The following is a 21,004-nucleotide window of genomic DNA, read 5'->3' on the forward strand; positions in this document are numbered from 1 at the left end:
GATAGGCAGGCCCAGACATACTTGTCTCTCTCGCCTCCCTCTCTCCCCGCGCGAACTCATCTATCCGTGTCGAGTGATGGTGCAACTTGACCCCATCTTGTTAACCCCTTTGCTGCTAGGCCTTTCCCTCCCCCCCTGTGCTAAGCCTTTTTTTGGCTATTTGGGGTAGTTCGCGCTTAGGCCCCTGTAACGTTTTGACCACATAAGGTATCCACGCCAAATTTGCGTCCTTTTTTTCCAACATCATGGGGATTCTAAAGGTACCCAGGGTTTGTGGATTCTCCTGGAGGGGACCCAGAAAGTAGCCAAACTACCGCTAAAATGTTGTTTTTTTGGGGGAGAAAAAGGGCTCCAGATGAAGCGTCTGTTTTTTTCCCCTGCAAATGGTATCAAAAAAGGGGTTGTGGTGCTGAAATCACCATCTTCCCAGCTTTCAGGGACCAGCAGACTTTTGTCAGAAAACTTACAAATTTTACACAGTTTGGCATTTTTCAGGGACATAGCCTATTTTTAATATATAAAAAAATGTTTTGCCTGGTCACTACGATCCACCCAAAGTGTGTTTCAGCAGATTTACATGACTCGCAGAGTATGGACCTCTTTCCTCCTGGTTGACGGCTTCTCCATGATGCTATTCTCAGATGATCAACTGCTGAGCCGGCTCTTATGCCCACTCTCAACGTAATGTCTCAAATAGGATGATTTTGTACATGCCTGCAGTGTTATATTGCATTACACCAGATGTTTATTCTTGTGGGCTCCGCTTGCTGTAGCGTTGCCCACCCTAGTGGTGTATACCATACCATGACTTGGGTGATTTTTGTTTTCTTGTCGGTTTATTTGGGATTCCCGAGGCAGTTTGGTGCTCTGTGTGGGTATTCCACAAACTGGTCTGGCAGTCCCATGTTGATGGGCACTGTGATGCGAATGTTATTTCTAAGCAATCTCACATCGACGTCTTCATTCTTAACTGCAACCGCCTTGAAGTCACTCCATCTTGTCCAGGTGTTTATTGAGGGAGGTAGTGCCATCTTCCAGACCCGATATACGTGCTTCCGCGCCGTCAAGACGATTGGCATGACATTTAATTCTTCCCTCATGCAATCTTAGTCATTTGTTAATGTTTTGAATCTTGAGTCTATTGAGCAGAATCCAGCCTGCAGCTCTGCCATGTTGACATTTGTCCCTATTAGCTGCTTCGTAGCTCCAGGGTCAGATCCCAGCTCCTTGGTGTCCAACATGGCCTCTGGTGTATCAAATTGTTTGGCCCACTCCATGACAAGTAGCAGAGGCTTATGCAGAGGGGGAGATGCAAAGACCAAGCCAAAGGGGGCAGGTGGAAGCACCCCGCAGTTACACAACGGTCAGGAGATTGGCACAACGCGGTGCAGGACACCCAGCTGAGCGTGGGCCTCACCGACCATAGCTGGACAGGAACTGGGCTGTGAAATATGTTAATGTGGAAAGAACTAGTGCGTGTGGTGCAGTGTTCTGCACAGGGCCTCCAGTGCAGCTCGGACCCGTATATATGCGGACCGGAAGATGGGGCAAGCCACGCAAAGGTTCATTGTGATGTTCAGCTCCCGAATAATAATAATAATGAGGAGGGTTCTCTATATGGGCCAATATTCTGGACCGATTGAGGCAGAGAACTAGGACGGACGTTTATGTGCGCCGCCGGCTGCTGATACGGCCATCTAAAAGAATACAGTAGACAATGGTTTTTTAATGACAAAAGATTGTCTGATTTCTCTCTCATTTCTTTCTTTTAGGAATTTGTCTCTATGGAGTTGTTTTTTCTTATTGTGTGTATGTATTCGATTTATTTTCAAATTTTATTTATTTAAGTGATTGGTCTTTTAAAAACAAAAACCATTACACCAATGACTTTTAAATAATACTACTGCATACTTATATAAACACGTAAAATCGTTAGTAAAATTTTTACACGGTTGGTCTACAACATACTTCTATACATCAATTATTTAAAATTTCGTTTAGAATGTAGATTTAGGAGTTCTTGTCTTTGTAACAGTCTATTGCGATCTACACGGAGTTTCAGTCAATTTCCTTTAAATACACATTTAAAAGTTTCACCCCCTACATACTAGAGGGATTGAGGCCCCGTCAAGCCAGGTGATTACGGCTTCTCTGCACGTTCGTATGTTCATACTATTCAGTAGTGCTTTTATTAGTGACTTCCGTTCTTTTAGTAACTTCGGGCATACACAAAAAATATGTTGAATCGGTTCGTATTTGTGTCCACAAAGTCTACAGTCTCGGTTGTCACTTTTATTCTTCCATGCTGGGATTAAATCTTTTGTTTCCCACATGCCAAGACGCAGCCTCCTAAATTGAGGTTTTAGTGTAGGCGAGAAATAGGCTGATAAATATTCCGGTGGCTTCCTTTTTCCGTATGAACTGATAACCGTCCAGGCAGTAAGGTATTCTCATCCGTTGAATGAGACAAGAGTTTTATTGTGGCGTTAATTAATTTGTTAAAAGCCTTGTTCCCTATGCTGAGATTCCAAATGTCTTGCGCAGACAGATCCCCTATCATCACCTGGTTTAAATAACTACCCCAGGATCCGTGCATCCTTTTTTTTTTTTTTCTTTTTGTCTGCCTATTTCTTTCCAGCATAGTTGGTCTATGGACCCGCTTTCAGAGGCACGTAACCTCCAACATAATTTAATGAAGGCGCCTTTGCTCCGAAATTCCTGATTTTGTAAGCCAAACTCTAACCGCACCTGGGCAGGCGATGCACATTGTTGGATATGAAAAACTTTTTTTATAAACTTTCGTTTGTATTTTGTTCAAAGCAGGGATGTCACAGCCTTTCATTATTTCAGTGCCATAGGTTACTGTTGGCATTAACTGTGCCTGCATGACAGTTAATAGGTTACCGTATGATGGACAGCTTAATTTCTTTTTTAGAACGTTAAAACCATATATCAAGTTTTGAGATTTTGACCTCATTGAGGTGAGCTGTGATTTATAGCTCAGTTTTTGTTCTACCATGAACCCAAGATGTTTATAGGAGGTGAGCGCTTCAACTTTTTTACCCTCTATGTGCCATGTGAATCTCTTGTATTTGGCATCCACCAACCGCACAACCTTTGTTTTTAGTAAATTCAGTTCTAGCCCTTGTGCTGACAAATATTTGGCTAAGGCGCTCATTCCTCGAAGTAAGCCGATTGGAGTTTGGCTTAATAGTACTAGATCGCCAGCGTACTGAAGGCACCTGATTTCCTCATTGGCTATCAATGGGGGATGACTATTGGTTTCCAGGAGAGCGTCTTCAAGATCAGATATATACAGATTGAAAAGAATTTGAGCTAACACTCACCCTTGTTTCAGACCATTTTGGGTGTATATTTACTTTGTTATCCACTGGCCATCCCCTAACTTTAGCCGACTCCATGTACACGAATATAGTTCTCTGATGGCATTTAATAACTTTGTTGGGATGCCCCGTTTATCCCATAAACGTTTACGGGGCACACTGTCGAAAGCTTGCTTAAGGTCCACAGAACAGGCCAATAAGCAGGTGTTTTTAATTTGGCTTTTTCGGCTAACGATGTTGGTGCCGTTAGGTTTGTTAGTGTGCCTGCTCCAGCCCGAAACCCTGTTTGAGATCTTGGGATGAGGTTGTGATTGTCTGACCATTTTTTTCAATTGGGTTAACAAGCAGCTTGCATATAACTTTGCTTCAACGTCAATTGAAGCAATCAATCTGTAATTTATCGGCTTTGTTGAGTTTCCCCCTTAGAAAATTGGCTGGATGATGCTTCCCCTCTGATTCTGGGATTCTATTAGTAATGAACAACTCGTTGAATAATGGAGTAAAGTAATGGGCCCAATATGAGGCGTCTCCCCTAAAAAGGGCATTGGGGATTCCATTGGGGCCTGGCGCACCTTCTGATTTTAATTTCTTTATAATTTTTGTTATTTTGCTTACTTTCGTTAATTCATCCCAGTTTTTGTGTTGTAGGGCGATATGTTTGTTATTCAAGTTGATGACCCCCGGGGGAATTTACTTTTTTTTCGTTCCTTGCTCCACCTGCAATCCTTTTTTACTGTTTGACTGACTGATGTTGATTTGGGCTTTGGTTCTTTATACATATTCATTATGTGTGCTACCCATGTATCCTCGTTTATTCTTGCGTTTTGATGTCTATTTTTCCTAAGTGTCAACGAATTTATCTGATACCAGAAGTGTTTTCCGTTCCGCTTACTTGCCAGAAGAAGTTTATTCCATATTGCAACTCGATATCTGGTTTTGGCTATTCGACAGTTTTTCTTATATTGCTTTCTTGATTTTTTTGAGCTTGCTTTGTCTTGTTTTTCCCCCATTTTTAGCTGGTTTGAGACAGCTCTTAATTTGCGCACTATTAGGCTTTTCTGTTTTTGTAATTCATGGCTGAACCAAGGAAGGTGACTGCTTGTCCAAATGTGCTTCCTGTGACACTTAGAGGGATGTTTCCTCTTGTTGTCCGCGATGCTTAACGTTAGTGCTCCCACTAGATTTTCCCAAGCTCTTGATCTCTCGCCCTTCCCTGTTTGCGTTGTCTCTGAAATTCCGGATTCCTCTAGGCTTCCTTTACTCGTGCCCACTTTGCGATCTACTTTAGCCATTACCTTTTCGATCCCCATTCCTCGCCAATTCAATCTTTTTAAGTTGTAGGCATGTGGCGTTGAGAGTAGATTTTTAGTTGCTGTCAGCCTGGCTGTAAATTACTCCAATTGCAAAGATTGTGGCATGTGATCGCTCTCTATGCGTGACACGATTTGGAATTTTTGCGTCTGTCGTGCTACAGTTTCACTCACTAGGGTATGATCAATGGTTGAACTTTTGGTCCCGCTTAAAAAGGTCATTGCGGCTGGAGAATCCTCTTTTATGTTTCCATTAAGATGAATCAATCCTAGTGATTAAAATTGTCGTCTAAAGTTGATAGCCTTTTTGTTCAGGTTCCCTGGGGTATTGCATAAATTGATGTTAAAGTCACCTGAGATGATAAACTGGGCCTGACAATACAGCCTTTTTAATGTGTTTATTATTTTAAACAGCATATTCATATGCTCATCTTTTGTCTCCTCACTTGGGTGAATGTAGACATTTAATAGTATTAGTATTGTTGGAACTCATTCATATGCTGTTCCAGCTTGGATACGAGAACCCAATGCGTCCCTATAAGGAGTTTTTCTAATGACCAGTCTAATTTGGTTGAAAAATACGAGGACAAACCGCCCGTTGAGTGTCCAAATTTTGCCAATTTTAGTGCTGGTTCATGGTGCCCGATTAAAACCTATAATATTGTAAGGAGCTGTGCTCCAAGTTTCTTGGGCTAAAATGATGTCATACGCTTGCAGGAATTCCAAAGCACCAGGGTTTCTTATCAGATTTTCTAGGCCGTGAGTGTTCCACGCGGAGATATTAGAGAATTTTTTAACTTCACGCTCGTCAGGATTGCGAATTAACTTGTGTTTCGGTAACCCCCTCCTATTTTCTTTAGTCACCTGTTTGGTCGTATTTAATTCGTCTATACGCCTTCCGAGTGGAGCAGTTATTAAGGGCCTTGTAATTATTAGATTCTCAAAAGCTGTCCGATTTGTTGCTGCACCTATGGCACCTCTCAGTAGGGATCCCTCACTTTCTAATTCAATGCCCCAAGCCTGAAACGGTTGCTGATGGGTCATTCTATGCTCTGCAATTTCCGGCGAAGACAGAGTTGATACTGTTACCTCTCTTAATCATAGATGGATGCGGTTTAAATTCAATCGATAACAAATTGGAAGAATTGATGCATGCTATTTCCCGCACTTCCTTTACCAGTTTTATGATTGTGCCTCTGTTTAGGGTGTCAAAGTTGCCTCTTGAGGTGTAATTTGGCAGTTACACAATTTTATTTGAATCATTGACCCTTGACTTGTTTGTTCTTGGTACCTGCATCTTTGGTGTGTCCCCTCCTTCCGCCTCGGGGGGGACATCTATTTCTGGCTTCCTCTTTAGTTATTTCCCGTATCTCATTTGGACATATCCCTCTGAGTTAGTATGACCTTCCTTTCGGCTATTGGAGGTTTCCAAAAACTTGTGAGCCCTGAGGGTTTGCCTGTTGGGTGATTTCTCTTGTTCTCCTGCAGCTAGCATCAATCCGCTTTCGGTATCCCTTTTGGACAGAAAACTGGTTGTTTTTCCGTTTCCTATGGGATTGGTTCCTTGAGTGCTTATTAGTGAGGTTTTAGATTCTGAATCTGTTTTTATTTAGTTTTTTGAAGGTGGTGACCTGACATTCTTATGTTGCATAAATAATGGCCATATTTTGTTTTTTTGGACTGCTTTCTCTTTGTTTCGTGCTTTTCTTTGCCTCCTTTTTTTTTTTTTTTCTTATTTTTTGAGAGCACAGGCTTAACCTCCGCTATTTCTGTTTTTTCCCCCATCCTTATTTCTTTTTGTTATAGGGTTAATGTCTTTTCCCTTAGAATTGCTTTCACTTGTTTCTGTTAAGACTTACTTCCGGACTGGACGTTTTGGTTAATTGCGTGTTGTTTAGATCTTTTTGTGGCAGTCCTGTTTCCCTGGGCGAATCCTCCACTGCCCAGTCTTTTTCTCTTTTAGATGGCCTGGTGGCTTGGGCACGCACTTCCATCAGTATATCCGTCAGGATTTTTGTTAATATTTCCAAATGTTGTTGGGCACTTGCTGCGTATAGTTATGCTGTTGAGCTCTCGTAATCAAGGAGTGGAGCGTCTGTAGCTCCTTATCGATACCTACTATGTATGTTGCCATTATGTTTAGTAGATGGGAAATTGCCATTGAAATAGACTCCAATGTTGACAAGAGGATGCCCCACGTACTGGAAGGTGCTTGATCTTTCATGTTTATGTGAGTGTATTTAATTGGAGAGAGATGGTTGTTTGATTCTGGTAATTGATCCCCTAATTGATGTGAAATGTCTATGGCCCTTAACTTTTCTGTTGTTAATAAGCGCAAGCTTAATGGTGTCCTTTTATCTAAGGTTGAAGGACTTTCTGCCTTACACACGTCTGTCCCTGCTGCATTGAATGACGGAGTTGACACATCTTCTTTAACTGATGAGGTCCGTTAAATGTTACAATTTTGAATCCTCTTTTTGTATATGAGAGATGTTGTTATTGACAATTCAGATGATTTGTGAACAAGCAATTTTCCTTTGACAAGTGAATTTATTGATTCTTATTGCTGGAATTGACTGACTCTCTCTCCCTGCTCATCCCAGTTGCTGAGTTCGAAGATAAGAAGAGTTTCACTAAAGATTTGGTTGTGAATTACTGCTTCTGTTATGTTTCTTACTGAGTTTGTTGCTATGTGCGTGCTGACTGCGGTTATCTTATAGCCCTTTTCCCTTTTGTTATGGGCCAACCTTGTTCTCTTTGTAGCGGAAACTTTTCTAGGAGATTTCTTCTCATTTGTGACATTCAGGGCTGAATCTTGTTGTTGCTCCTGACAGATGGAGTCTTTCCTGAACCTCTTTGGATGTCTTTGTTTCCCAGATGGTTGGTCGTGACATTGATCAAGGTCTTGGTTCTGATCCCGATCCCGGTCTTGGGCCTGAGCCTGGCCGGCTCTGCTTCTTCCTGAGCGTATCTCTGATGCCCTTACTGCGCCTTTTTCTCCTTCTTGCAGATACCTTATCTTTTTTATTTTTAGTAGGTTGTAGTAGGTTGTATAACCCCCTTACTTTTTTTATTTTATCTTTTGTTCTTCTGCTTTTTTGCCTTTCGGTCATATGTTAAGGGTTTCAGCAGATAGTCTTTGGCTGTACTAAGTCGTCCTGAGTAGCTGTGGACAGTCTGCCAAGAACGGAGTAAGGAGTAGGCAACACAGGCACAGAGCTGCACGGGACCCCTGAGCGCCGAGCGACCCCCTGAGCGCCAGGTGGAACAGTATGGCAATGGCTATGTAGCAGCGTGTTGGGCAGCGCTAAACCAGGAAGTATGGAGTAGGGAACACAGGCACAAACACGGACACTGGGGGGACAGGGCTGCACAGGACCCCCGAGCGGCCCTACCACCCCGCCGTGAACAGAGGTCCACAACAAACCGCTGCTAAGCCTGCTCGCGAGTACTCCCACTGCAGCCTCCCCCAGCCTCACCTCTTTTTGTGTGTATGTAATTATTTGAATAAAAAATGTTAGAGCCAATTAACATTTTTGTGAATTTATTGATTTGTACTACGTACGAAGTGAAAAATGTTTTAACTTGGAGAGATGTATTTCTTAATAAATTATGTTAACAAACGCTTAATCTAAAGGTTTCTATGCTAATGCATGGTTACGGCTGGTCAAAATAGCAGCCCGTGCTCTTAAGTGTTAGAGTGTGGTATGGTGCGACAAAAGGATAAGTGTTTATGAAATAGGATCTGAAATTCATTCCCAGAGGACATTTTGTGCTTTTCTGTTTTAACCATGGTCCTTTGTGTTCTTAAGGGTCCCTCTCCTTGTGTTTAATACCAATATTCTCCCAGTCAGGCAGAGGGGGAGAGAGGCAATACCGCTGGCAAGCGCAGTCTGAAGCCGTACAGCACGGCCGGGCTCACCCCACCTCAGATCCCCCAGAATAGGAGACATTAACGCCTGGTGCAGGGTATCCGGGCCCCAATAGGCAGGGGGGCCTCAGTGAGGCAGTACACCAGAGCCACAGACTCTGGTACAGGTTGCACACTGCAGCCTGACCGCAGCCGCTGAGTATCACAGCCGGGGATTCCCCTGAAGGTTTAAAAACACTAGCCACCGCCAGGATCTGACACCCCCAACGCACCCCACAATAGGACGGAGATTGCTTCCGACTGGGGGAGGCCTTACTGCACCTCACGGCACGGCACCAAAGGAAGTGCCGCAACACAGTCTGTCTCGGGTAGGCCACCCGGGCACAAAAGTTTGCCAGTGTTCCTCCTTGGCTCAACAGAACTGGATCAGCAGCACAGGATTGTGGGTCACATTAGGCAGGTGGTCTCTGACGTTGTTGGCAATGCAGGGGAGGCCATCAGGGCTTAATAGCTCAGTCCTCAGGCTCACTCATTGCCTATGTCACCGTTTGCCTTACGAGAAAGGCTGGGTCGCTCCGCATCACGTTGCTGCTGCCGCCTTCGCTCACTACATCTTGATGAACGGGATACAGCTCCCTGTATTGCAAGCTATAGGTTTTGGCAGGGTAGATGGGGAAAGATGAAGTTTAGGGCCTGCATACCACAAATAATGGGCTGTCTCAGCCTGAGCTTCACTGCTGTGCGGCCATCTTGGCCGCCGGAGTGGTCACGCCCCCTGGAAAAAAGTAATCCTTGGAAATATTGCTCATCCACAAGAAAAGGGTTCACAGACATTAGAGTGTTGTGGAAGTTGCTTCACTGAGAGATCTCTGACTCAATGTTCCAATTACTATCCCTACAAAGTGGGAAGAACTTTTAAGCTTTGCAGAAATTAGACAAGAAAGGATTTGCTGGCTATTTGTCACAGTCAAGGGAGCACCCCCTGAGTTACAAATCCAATCGGTGCCAACCAGTACCTTTTCTTCTAGGTCTAGTAATCCATTGCTATAAGCCTATGATACCTTTGGAATCTTGAGGTCTAAAAAGATGGTTCAAACTGCTTCTGGTGCCTCGTGAGGAGACCAAAGCACAGAAAAATGTACATGCACAGGTTTTACATTGGACAGGGGAAACCTAGACTAGGCAGGGGGAATAGACTGGGCACCTCCTACACCCTGGAGGTACACAGGTTTTCAGGGCTCAGGCAGGAAGTTAGTGCATGCAAGCAGGGATATTTGGATGGGACATTAACATCTCTTGTTCTCCCACCCCTCCAGTAAATCGGCTTGATTGTTGAATTCATTCAAAGAAAAAGCAAGTTTAAGTTGTAAAAATAACAGCAGTACTGGACAGCTTCACCAAGCATGCAGAAGGTCTTTGAACACCAGCTACCAGCCCCCTCATCTCAGACCTGGTCACTTGTGCTTTTACAGCCAAACCTTTAACAGTGCCGACCATTGAGACCCTGCAATGGCAGACCGAGAAAGAGGGCATTTTTGCCTTTTGTGGGCAGCATGAGCCCCAAGTCAGACAAGCTCTGGAGATTTGGAAGAAGCCTTTCTCTTATCCAGCCATACCACTCCTTGGACAACAAGCGCATGTCACCTAAGAGCAGTACAAAAGTGTCCAGGAAATCCCTGCTTATATTCGCTGTGGCATCTCCCCGGAATAGTAACACAGTGTTCTCCCTCATGGGCAGTATGTCCCTGAGGATCTGCCACCTGCTTTGCAACATATCTGGATGGCCACTCCTCTGGGAAAGACTTTTCCTCCATTAAATATTCAAGCCAAATAGCTGCAAGTACATGGGTGTTTCTCGCATGATGAATGACTATTCTTTATGGCTTCCGCAGCCACTTTCATCCTGACTGGCTCTTTCCTAGTCCGCATCTTAAGCACATCTGCACAAGGTAGAGAGGTACCACCTTTTCAGAGTATTTAAACCAGTTCTCCTCAGAAAGGGAGAAGGAATATTACTAAAGAGACCGGACCTCTTTTCTAAACGCATGCTTTTGCAACTTTGGAGTGACATTTACCCTCGCTGGATACATTTGCACGTATTTAAACAAATGTGACAAAAGGGAAGGGATCCAACTTATGACTGCAGCAATCATGGGTGTAAACAGCCTGCATATTTGGATGGAGTGTTTAATATTTGTTGTGCAGGCTGAGGCCCGGGCATCTTTTCACTTTGAATTGCTGGTACTAGTAAGATTATGCCTTTTATGTTGGCTGTTTGCCTGTGTGAGTCCTCTGATCATTTGCATGCAAATTTAAGGTACACATATACTCTGACAATGTAAAGGTGTACCAGATTAACTAAACTAAATCGATGATCAACTAAGGAGCTCCAGGGTAACTTACACTTTTTTAGTAATATTTTTGAGACATTGAAAACCAATTTCTATTCAGTTTCAAGCTGCAGAGATGTGTGTGTATATATACACACCTCTGTATCTTGTCCGTCTGATGAATTACAAATAGTTTTTCCAGGGTTTATCACAATCTTATCTTTATCTTTGGCAGATATGTTCAGCCATAAAAATACATACAACATGGTCCATCGTTATCCATATAAAAATACAGCCACCATGATCAGTTTAAAAAAAAAATCAAGTTAAAACAAGAGTAAAATATTCTATTTCTTGACTTGTGCTTCCTCCCCCCTTCCACCAAAGCATAATATTTTGTAGTCTCACCACAGATTTTAAAAAAGCCCCCTACTAAGCAGCAAACATGATTACAGGGGGGACTGTAGAAAATAAAGTGCAGGTTTCCATTTAAAAAAGCCATATGATTTAGGGATTGGAACCAAATATTGACGAGTGTCTATAAAATGTATGAAAAAAGATAAAGTGCAACAATGTCTGAGGTGAGGTTTCATATCACAGACCTGGATAGATTGAAGTTGTGTCATATTGGCCCAAAGGGAAGACGGATAACATCTTATGCTACCTATCCAAACTGGTGTCAATAACTGTCTTTAACACTCATTTTTAACCATAGAAAGATAGGGGACTAAACCAGGGAAGGTCTGAATGATTAGGTACTCCTGCACAGTGAGTTTAGCCATTTCTGCCCTTTCCCGCCCTTTCCCCATCTACCTCAAACCTCTCCCTATAAACCTGCTTAAGCCAAAATGTGTCTTTCCGGGGTGTTATTGAAAGTATAAATCAGGTCGCCCAAATTAAATGCATAATTGCTTCACATGCTTAACCCACATGATTTTATACCTTTAGTTGCATGCCAAGCAATCCTCAATGATGTCCCTGTTTAATCTAGCATGTCTGTTAGCCCATACAGGCAGCTACAATAATAGGGGATCTGATTTAATTTTGTGGGAAACCTGTTTTAATCCGAGCTCCCCATGGACAGAGTAATTAATGGGAGATGCTGAGTGGTAAGCCTAACCGGTAATTACAAAATCTACTTTCTTCCACTTGATGGTTCGTACATGCCCTATATCACCAGATAGCTGCCCTGTAAATGAGAATCGAGATACTCTGTTATCTATAAATTTCCGTCAGGTTGGATATAGGCTTTAACCCAACTTGCGTGTCCAAAATAAAGAGAAACCTTATTGCTTGATGGAACCTGCTTGACCTGTTTGAGAGGCATGGCGACCAGTTGCTTAAGGAAAGAAATATAACTCACCCTCCACTCCTTGGCAAGGAAAACTGTACTCCCTCTTGATGAACTTGCCCTTGATTCAAAAAGATCTAATTTTAGATGGGCAGACCCCAACCTCCCTGTAATGAGTTTTGGTCATATTTGTTTCCAGATCTAAGCTATTGTCACGGGGACAGCGGGGAATACAACCTCGAAGGGGGTGACTTGTGGAAACCTCCCGAATTGACCAGCCCTATGCTTTGTGTCCCTCAGGACGATCCATGGACCGCATCGTTTACAGAACCGTATAAGGAGGAAACCTGTACTTTTAACTGGGAAGCCGTTCCCGATAGCCCCGCCCTCTATCCTAACGTGGGCAGCCAGCAGCCAATAAGAGTCAGGGAGGCGAGAACCAGGACGTGCGACGACACCGGAGAGAAGAGAGAGAGAGAGCGACGTTGAGCCAGAGTTCCAGCAAGAAAACGAGCGAAGCGAGCAGCCTACGAGGAGCAGAAACCCCATGGAGGACGGGAAGTCGGAGGCGGGAGGACTCCGCAACCACGCTCCGCCGAGCCACGCCCACGGAAGAGCGTGGCTATCCCAGGTACGGGATCGTTTCTCGGGCTGGGTCGGGAGGCGGGATACGGGAGGGCGCCACTAGACACCGCCGCTCGCCGCCTTGTACATACTTGCATTCCCCCCCCCCCTTTCACTTTACCCCCGCTCACGAACGGTCGCCTGGGTCACCTCTGCACCAGTGTGTTTCCCTCACTCCCGAACCCTCAAAACAAGCGTAAAGTGGACGTGTGAACTAATCCTCGCTTTTCTCTTTGTTTGGCACGGCCCCGGAGTTTCCTTGTCAAAGCTGTAAAACCCGAGAAGCGAGACGAGCTTCACCCCGCCGTGATCAAGACCCCGGCTCCTGAAACCGGACAGTCCTCTACTGGGAAAGGCAAAACAACAGCCCTGAGTTGGATTACCAATAAAACCCCTCTATATAAGCCCCTTCTGTAGCGTCCTCATTTCAACCCGCTTACAGCTATCCATATAGGTGACAACGTTGTCAGTCAGTTCATGAAGACCCAAGGGTGTTCGAGACAGAGCATAGCAAAATCTGCATATAATAATGCAGCTATTAGTAGGTTTTTAATGGTCTGCGTGTGTCTGCTCAATTTTATTTTGAATGTTTATTAAGGCCATTAATATATAATGGATACAACCGGTGCCATCACACAACCTTGCCTGACTCCCCAGTGTATCTCAAACTAATCTGTACTCTTCCTCTCACATCCATACCTGACGCATGCCCTTGTGCTGGAGAGAACAGCACATAGAAATTTTGAATTCCTGCTCCATGAGGATCCCACAGAGTTTAGATAGTTTTACCCAGTCGAAAGCTGGACTAAGATCTGTGAAGGAGAGATATATCACCATTCCACACCCCACCTTAGCCAAGGGTTTACTTGTTAATTAGCAACATCAGGTTAAGTATTGTTTCTGGGTACCTAACCCCTCCCTAAAACCTTATTGCATTGGTGACATAATGTTAGATGCCTGAATCCAGGCCAGAATACTCTGATATATGGCCTACAATTTTAACCATCTAATCCAGCAGGGTGGTGGGCCCGTAACATTTGGGATTCTGTCTATTCCTTTTCATGTACACTGGGATGATGACCAGACTGCCATGTAGACTGAAGCTCAGAGCTTATTGCTGAGTTTACTGCGTTCTCGATAACTGTTTCCCAAAACTTAGACTTGACTTCTCCATCGGGTCTTGGTGCTTTGTTAGATGGACTTTGGGCTATGGCAGCAAAAACCTTTTTATAATCAAACCTGATGTGAAGAGGGGAAGAGAGGTTGTGCATCTTTTACAAGTGGGTCCCCCTCTATGTTAGCACAATATATAGATCTCAAATGCATGACCCACTGGTCTGGTAAATAGTTAAGAGGTCCTTTGAATGTGCCAGAACCTTCCAGCACTCTAAACTTCACAGGCATTAACAAGGCTATCCCAGAGTTCATTTTGAATATTCCTCTTTCTAACTTTTATAGCCCTCTTGTATACCCTCTGCAAGTGGTGACAACTACCTTATCCGTGGGCACTTTATTCAGAGAAAGCCTTCCTTGTCTATAAGCTACCCTACAGACTTATCAAACCAACCACGTACATTTTCGTTGGATTCCCTCCTCATTTCTTAAAGGGAGTCCCTTATTATTGCTTAAGACAACAAAAGTTTCTACAATTAAAAGGCTATTCGAGGAATCGGAAAGTTCTATAATTGGCATCCTATTTTGTGGAACTATATAAATGAAAAGAGCCTCTATATCAATATTCCATCATTTAAGCCGCAGCCCTTAATCTGCCATGATGAGATTTGTGAGTCCCTTTTAAAGGTGCTTACTTCTTGAGTCCCAACATGCTATAGCCACATGGCACAGTGAGTCCCCCCCCCAGTAATAAAGGAATGCTGGGACTGTGAGATATATATATTTCAATAGGTGTTTGAATGGAATTAGAAATGCCCTAACCAGGTGAGACGAGCGCACTAAAATGGCCAACCCTGCACTCAGTCTGCACGTGGCTGAAGGGATCGCTGGGTTACAGCAAGCCCTGGCAAAGCCAATATGTCTTTCCCATGCAAGAGCTACAGGCTTTGCCAATATGTTTTAGCCATGTTGTGCACCAGTGTGACTGCTGTTCAGCATGGTTAAAAGTTAGTGGGACAAAGGAGAGTGGTGTAAAGTTGAGTGAAGTCTGTTGTTTAGAGTGTTGTGGAGTACATTATTGTAGACTGGAATGGCATACAGTGGAGTAGAATATTGTATAGCAGAGTGAAGTGGAGTAAAGTGGCATAGATGGAGTTGCGTAGAGTGTCATAGAGTGAAGTAGTTTGTAGAGTGGGGTAGAGTTTAATGGAGAAGAGCTTCATAGAGGGGGGTATCCTAGAGTGGTGTGTCATAGAGTGGCCTAGAGGGAAGTGGCGTAAAGTACAGTGGAGTAGGGTTGATTGGCTTAGAATGCATTGGTTTTGAGTAAAATGGCGTAGAGTGCAGTGGCATAGATTACCCTTTTTCTCTCTACTTTGAAACTATCTAGAGTGCAGAGGTGTGGCGTAGAGTGCAGCGGGTGCAGAATAGATTAGAGGGGCATGGACTGATGCGGAGTCTAGTGGCGTAGAGTATAGTGGCATATACTGCAGTGGCAAATACTGCAGTAGAGTGGCATAGAGTTGAGTGGTGCAGGGTAGAGTGCAGTTGCGCAGAAAGCGGTGGTGTAGAGTATAGTGGTGCAGTGGCATAGAGTGCAGTGACGTAGAGTGCAGTAGTATATAGTGCGGTAGCGTGCAGTGGCATAGAGTGCATTGGTTTACAAGTAAAATGGTGTTGAGTACATTGTCATAGAGTGCAGTGGTTCAGAATAGAATGGCGTAGAGCGCAGTTGCATAGAGTGCTCAGAATGGAGGGGTGCTGTGTAGAGTGGAGTGGTGTAGAGTGGAGTGGTGTAGAGGCGTAGGGTGATGTGGCGTAGAGTGCAGTGGTGCACAGTAGATTAGAGTGGCGTGTAGCAGAGTAGGGTGGTGTAGAGGGCAGTGACTTAGAATGGTGCAGCATATAGTGGCTTACTTTCCAGTTTTGCAGATTAGATTGACAGAGTGCAGTTGCATAGAGTATTGATTTTGAGTAAAGTGATGTAGAGTACATTGGCATGAAGTGCAGCCGCGTAGAATAGAGTGGAGCAGGGTAGATTTCAGTGGCGTAGAGTGCATTGGCATAGAATACAGTGTTGCGGAGAAGAGTGTCAGAAAATGGAATGTTGCTGAGTAGTTACCTGGAGTGGTGCAGAGTAGGGTGGAGTGGTGGGGCATAGAGTGCAGTGTTGCAGAGTAGACTATTGTGGAGTGGTAAAGAGTAGAGTTGGGTGGGGTGGCAGAGAGTGGAGTGGCGGAGAACAGAGTGGTGTATAGTAGAGTGCATTGGAATTGAGTGGAGTGGTGCAGAGTAGAATGGAGTGGATAAAGGGAAGTATGCATGGTGTGGTAGCATACTGCCATTAAAGACAACACGTCTTCAAATGAAATTACCATTACATTTGCACAGATATGCAGTACGCAGCACACAATGTGTGGAAATGTAGTCACTTAGTATATTGATTTTGTTTTGATCGTATTGAAATATTTGTTTCCACCACACTTCAGAATTACATAAAATGTGCTTCATTTGTGCTTTCTGATGTATTCGGACATATCTGCACAGTTAATTTACAGACATTTACATTTTGTTGTGTGCTAGAAAGGAAATTTGTAGTCTTCCTCCAGCACACCCCGACTAGCCAGCATGGTTGTCGCAAAAATCCTCTCACTTTGAAGTTAGAGAAAGGAAAGTAAACACCAAGCTCCCTCAGAAGACAGAGCCTTTCATTTGACCTCTGCCCTTGAATGCACAGCAAAAGTGAAAAGATGAGAACAATATTTAAAGGACTGTTTACTAAAGTAGAGTAGTGGTGGAAGATTACAGTAAATGGGATTTGGGTAATGAAACGGACGAACTCAAGCTGGACAGCCTAAAGCAAACCGCGCCAGCAAATAGCAAGCATATGTGAGTTACAAACCACAAAGCTAATGCTAAGCAATGGGCTGAATGTCCCCAAGATGTTAGCAAACCAGACAGCTGTGCTGTCTGCTAGGCTTTGACCTACAAATGACCTAAAAACTATAAAAGACACCCCACACACTTTCTTCGTGTCCCAGTTTTCTTGGAACTTGATAGCTTCAAATTTCTTAACAAAGTCCAACCAGTCTTCGTTAGCACTTTTCAATGCTATGTTGCAACAAGTAAAACAAAAAATCTGACCAGATTGCTTAGAACCCATTAAGGATCGCAATACAGCAGGTGAAGTTCCAAATTCCATAGGATCATTACTCTTAGGAGCTGCATTGTGCACAGATTGTCAATCTGTATCATTTAATCCAGATAACATGGAAAAGCGGTTCCACTTCAATATGGGATCTAGGGGCTGAATCCTGGCAATTGATGAGCGACCTGGCTGCATTGGGACCATTGCAACCAGTGGATGTTTATAAAAATAGCCAAGTGATGGAGGGCTAATCTATTTTCATCACCACATGCTATTTTTTCACTTTGAGAAATAATCTGTGGAGCTAGAGTGGGATGTCTGAAGTTAATAATCACATTGTTCCCACCAAAGTTTTTGGTCATTGGGCCAATCCAGCCTACCCTTCTTGCATACAAAATGTTTTTGTAGTCACTCATGTTAAAATTTACATTTTCGCTAACCTGTGACACACCTTATTTTATAACTGTGCCGTAGACTCTGACTGCTGGCACCAGCTGGGGCACAATTAACAACACAACAACATATGGGCAGGCTTCTGGTGGCAAATGAATAATCATGTTGCTGTCCCCTTTAAATGGACTATCGGAAGAATCCTGGTTTTCAGGCCAAGACATTCTCTTAGCACCTGTGCTGGTCTGAGCAGGCTTGCTGCTACCACAGGAGCTTATTGTGTTAAAGACCAGAACCCCTGTAGCATATGGCATTACAGACCTCTGATTTATGTTCATTTAGAGGAGGCAAGGCTATGCCAGAGTAAGTATCCCATGGGGGTGCTGTACTTTAAATTGTACCCTTTTGTGTAAAGTTACTTCTAGTCCTATCCTCCACCAATTTAGCAATTTCGTCTTCTAGGGCTCCTATATGCTCAACCCTTGGGACAAATGCTGGCAGTAATCAAAACCCTTAACGTGTCAAGAAAACAGACATCTCAGTCAGACCCCCTGCGATTTGCCTGGCACATTGCCCTGGAGGTCGATGCTAGATCACTCTTCACAGTTTCCATACACATAGGGCTTGTCTTCCTTTTTACACACAGGCCAAATGGATGTACGGAATGTTCAATTAAAGTGGAGCTTTGTTCATTTAGTATGGAATCTACTGGTACAGCTGATCATTTAAATCCAGCAAAAGTCGCATTTCTGCTAAATCGATCTCTTCAGTACTCATGCCAACCACCCTCTCTAGAAGTGTGTGTAAAACCCATAGGAGTTTTAGGACAGGCTAGTATTATATTACCCATTCTGTCCACTAGTGTTCAAAGGCCCAGGTGTGTCAAGGCTCAGTAAATTCAATTTGCTTAATGGATTAATCCATGTCAAATGTCATTTAAATGTGTCCTGTGAGAGAGATGGAAAATCACAGATCACTAGCACTCACTATAATGTTTTTGGAAAAGTTATGTAAATTTATGTTTTTGTAGGTCTGTAGATAATTAGTTTTTTCCTTGTGTAAAAATCATTAACTGAAAAAAAATTGGCTTGGTATTTTTATTTTTATTGTTGAAAGACTGAAAATGCTAGGTTTTTTTATAAAGTTTTGACTCTTGTAATTATGCTTTTTTTCAATAGACTCTGGTCCTCCAAAAAGAGATCAGGCGAAAGCTGGTGATAATAGAACGTTCAAGTCCCAGAAATTTGAAAAAGGAAATAAAAAGCCTGAGAAAGCTGGTGGAAAAGCTGCAGTCAAACAATTTTCTGCTAAGGGCAAACCACAGAACCAAAAATTCACAAAGAAAAGAAAACTGGATCAAGGTGATAAAGGCGGAGGTGAGTGTAATCTTTGATACATGTGCTCTTCTCTTGCAGCAATAAGACCACGCGCAAGTGATTTACCGCATCCATTTATATTTCTCTTCTCTGTGATAACTCAACTCTCAGGTTTACGCCAGTGAGGTTATGTGCATTATTCAGGCAATAAAAAGGCGGTTAGCAGAAAGACCCTTACAATTTGTTTGTTGAATGTTTACAACTTTTTGTGTCCTCACTCCTCTCTGTGGTCCAGCTGGCAGCCTGTGGAGGTTACAGTCTTGTGACTGCAGGAAAATTTCACCCATGTGATGGAATTGTAAACAAAAAAAAAAAATTGGATTAGTGCCTCTCAAAAGGTTACATTGAGTGAATTAATTTTTATTTTTCATTTAGAAAGAAGCTGATTAAATAAAATTGTTATCGTAATTACAAGAAGCTGATAACCCTTTTTACCAATATTTAGGAGTAAACATAAAAGGAAATGACCACACTGAAGCTACCTAGGCAGCAGTTTCATGAAACTTGATTCTGTCCCTTGCTAGCACCACGTGTATGTTATCCTTCCTTGCACTGGCAAATACTTAAGTTGTTTCTATCTCTTTTCATTCAGAATCTGAAGTACTATGCTCCGACATCTGTTTTTCTTTTTCCAGACAGGAATACTTGTTCAAATTTAAATTAAAATAAAAAAAACTCTGTTCTTTCAAAACAGGAGGTTTTCCTCATTTAAAAAAAAAATATTTGTACACTCTTACATGTATAGAGTCGCTGTTAGTATAGTGTTCCTCTATTAGGAGAAACAAAAGCTAGGAAAACCAAATATTTTATGTGCGCTCTGCCAGATACGCTGGTTTGTATTTTTTGTTTTAGTTTTGTTTTTATCAAAACGGGACTTAAAGGAGTGACTTTGAGCAAGGGAGGAATATGTCAGAAGACTAAAGGAGACTGGTGAAGTGCAGTTGGTGTTAGTGCTGCTGAACCCACACAGTGGTAGATCCAGAAGCAGACACTTGTACAAAAAGTATCTACTCTGCGATTAACAGTTGGAGTGATAGGCATTTCATAGTTATACTTCTTCTCAATGTCAATCAAGAAACTGGCACAACATCAAAGACTTCATATTCAACATCAAGGAATGCCTCGTTGAGCCCTTCAGTGTCGTCAACGCATTTGACAGCAGGTAGACCATCAATATAGATATTATGTTGTGTTTGCTGAAGCCTTCACCTCCAAGGAAGCCTGTGCCAGAGAATTGCAGACACAGGACTCCAACACCAAGGAGATCATTGACCTCATGAAGTGGCACATTGAGGTCCCAGATTGCCACAGTATAGGGGAGCTCCAAGACTTCACACAATTGATGCAGCCTGAGAGCATTCGCTGAGACAAAGGGAAATGCCAAGGAGTCTGCATGCCCTGTCTCATGATGCTATGCTGGTCAGAGACGCATCACAAGACCATGGGGTGTATTTTGCCATTAGTTGTAGGTCTCCATGAGCATGTTATGGCGATTTCTGTCTAAATGTATTCAGTGGATCTGCATCATAGTGGTTCACAAAAAAGATACAAGCTGTCATAAAATCCTGTAGAGTGTATAGCAGTCATAAGAACAAGCATTTACAATGCAATGGTCTCGGCATTGGTAAAGTTAGAGCTATTGGCATTGCTCATGAAATTATTTTTGTTTATGTTTTTGTTTTGAAAACATTTAACGAAACGGCATTGTCATGAGCAATGGCAATAGCTCTAACTTTAACAATGCCGAGACCGGCACGAGATCCTCAACCTGTGCTATGCGGTCGTGTTTCTGAAGGAGAGTGGCACCCGACTGTGTGACTCCGAGGCTTCTGGCTGCGGTATCGCCGGAGAAACTTTCATTTGAACTTTGCGGCCTGTGCGGCCCTGGAGCCGGGACCTCAGGTGGACGCCGTGGCCGGGTGGCAGTTCAACAACAGCGGCCTGTTGTGACTGGGCGGAGGCGGTCCGCCGGAGCGGTGCCAAACTCGGCCTACATTCCGTCGTGGTCGTTTCTACTGTCAAGTGTAGCGGACCGAGTGCATGCCCGTGGGTGCACTTCTCAGATCCTCCGGTGGCTGCCCCTGCCTTTGATGGTGAGCTGCCCGGCCGCCGCCCGTATCCTGCCCTGATCATTGCGAGCCGCCCCCGGATTTTTACGGGAGCGGGTCCGTAGTGGGGACGACTATTGCCCGTGACCACGCAACGGA

At 43.5% G+C, this 21,004-nt stretch overlaps 1 protein-coding gene across 1 annotated transcript in view; it reads left to right on the plus strand.

Annotated features, from left to right (window-relative positions):
• PUM3 (pumilio RNA binding family member 3) overlaps positions 1-21,004 on the plus strand; it is a 271,295-nt gene that overhangs the window by 36,341 nt on the left and 213,950 nt on the right. Inside the window, exon 3 of the mRNA XM_085632951.1 lies at positions 18,600-18,797. Coding sequence (XP_085489077.1) covers positions 18,600-18,797 — 198 coding nt within the window. The remainder of the gene's footprint in view (positions 1-18,599; positions 18,798-21,004) is intronic.

Source organism: Triturus cristatus, chromosome 2_1 (genome assembly GCF_964204655.1).
Source record: "Triturus cristatus chromosome 2_1, aTriCri1.1, whole genome shotgun sequence".
NCBI classification, from domain to species: Eukaryota; Metazoa; Chordata; class Amphibia; order Caudata; family Salamandridae; genus Triturus; species Triturus cristatus.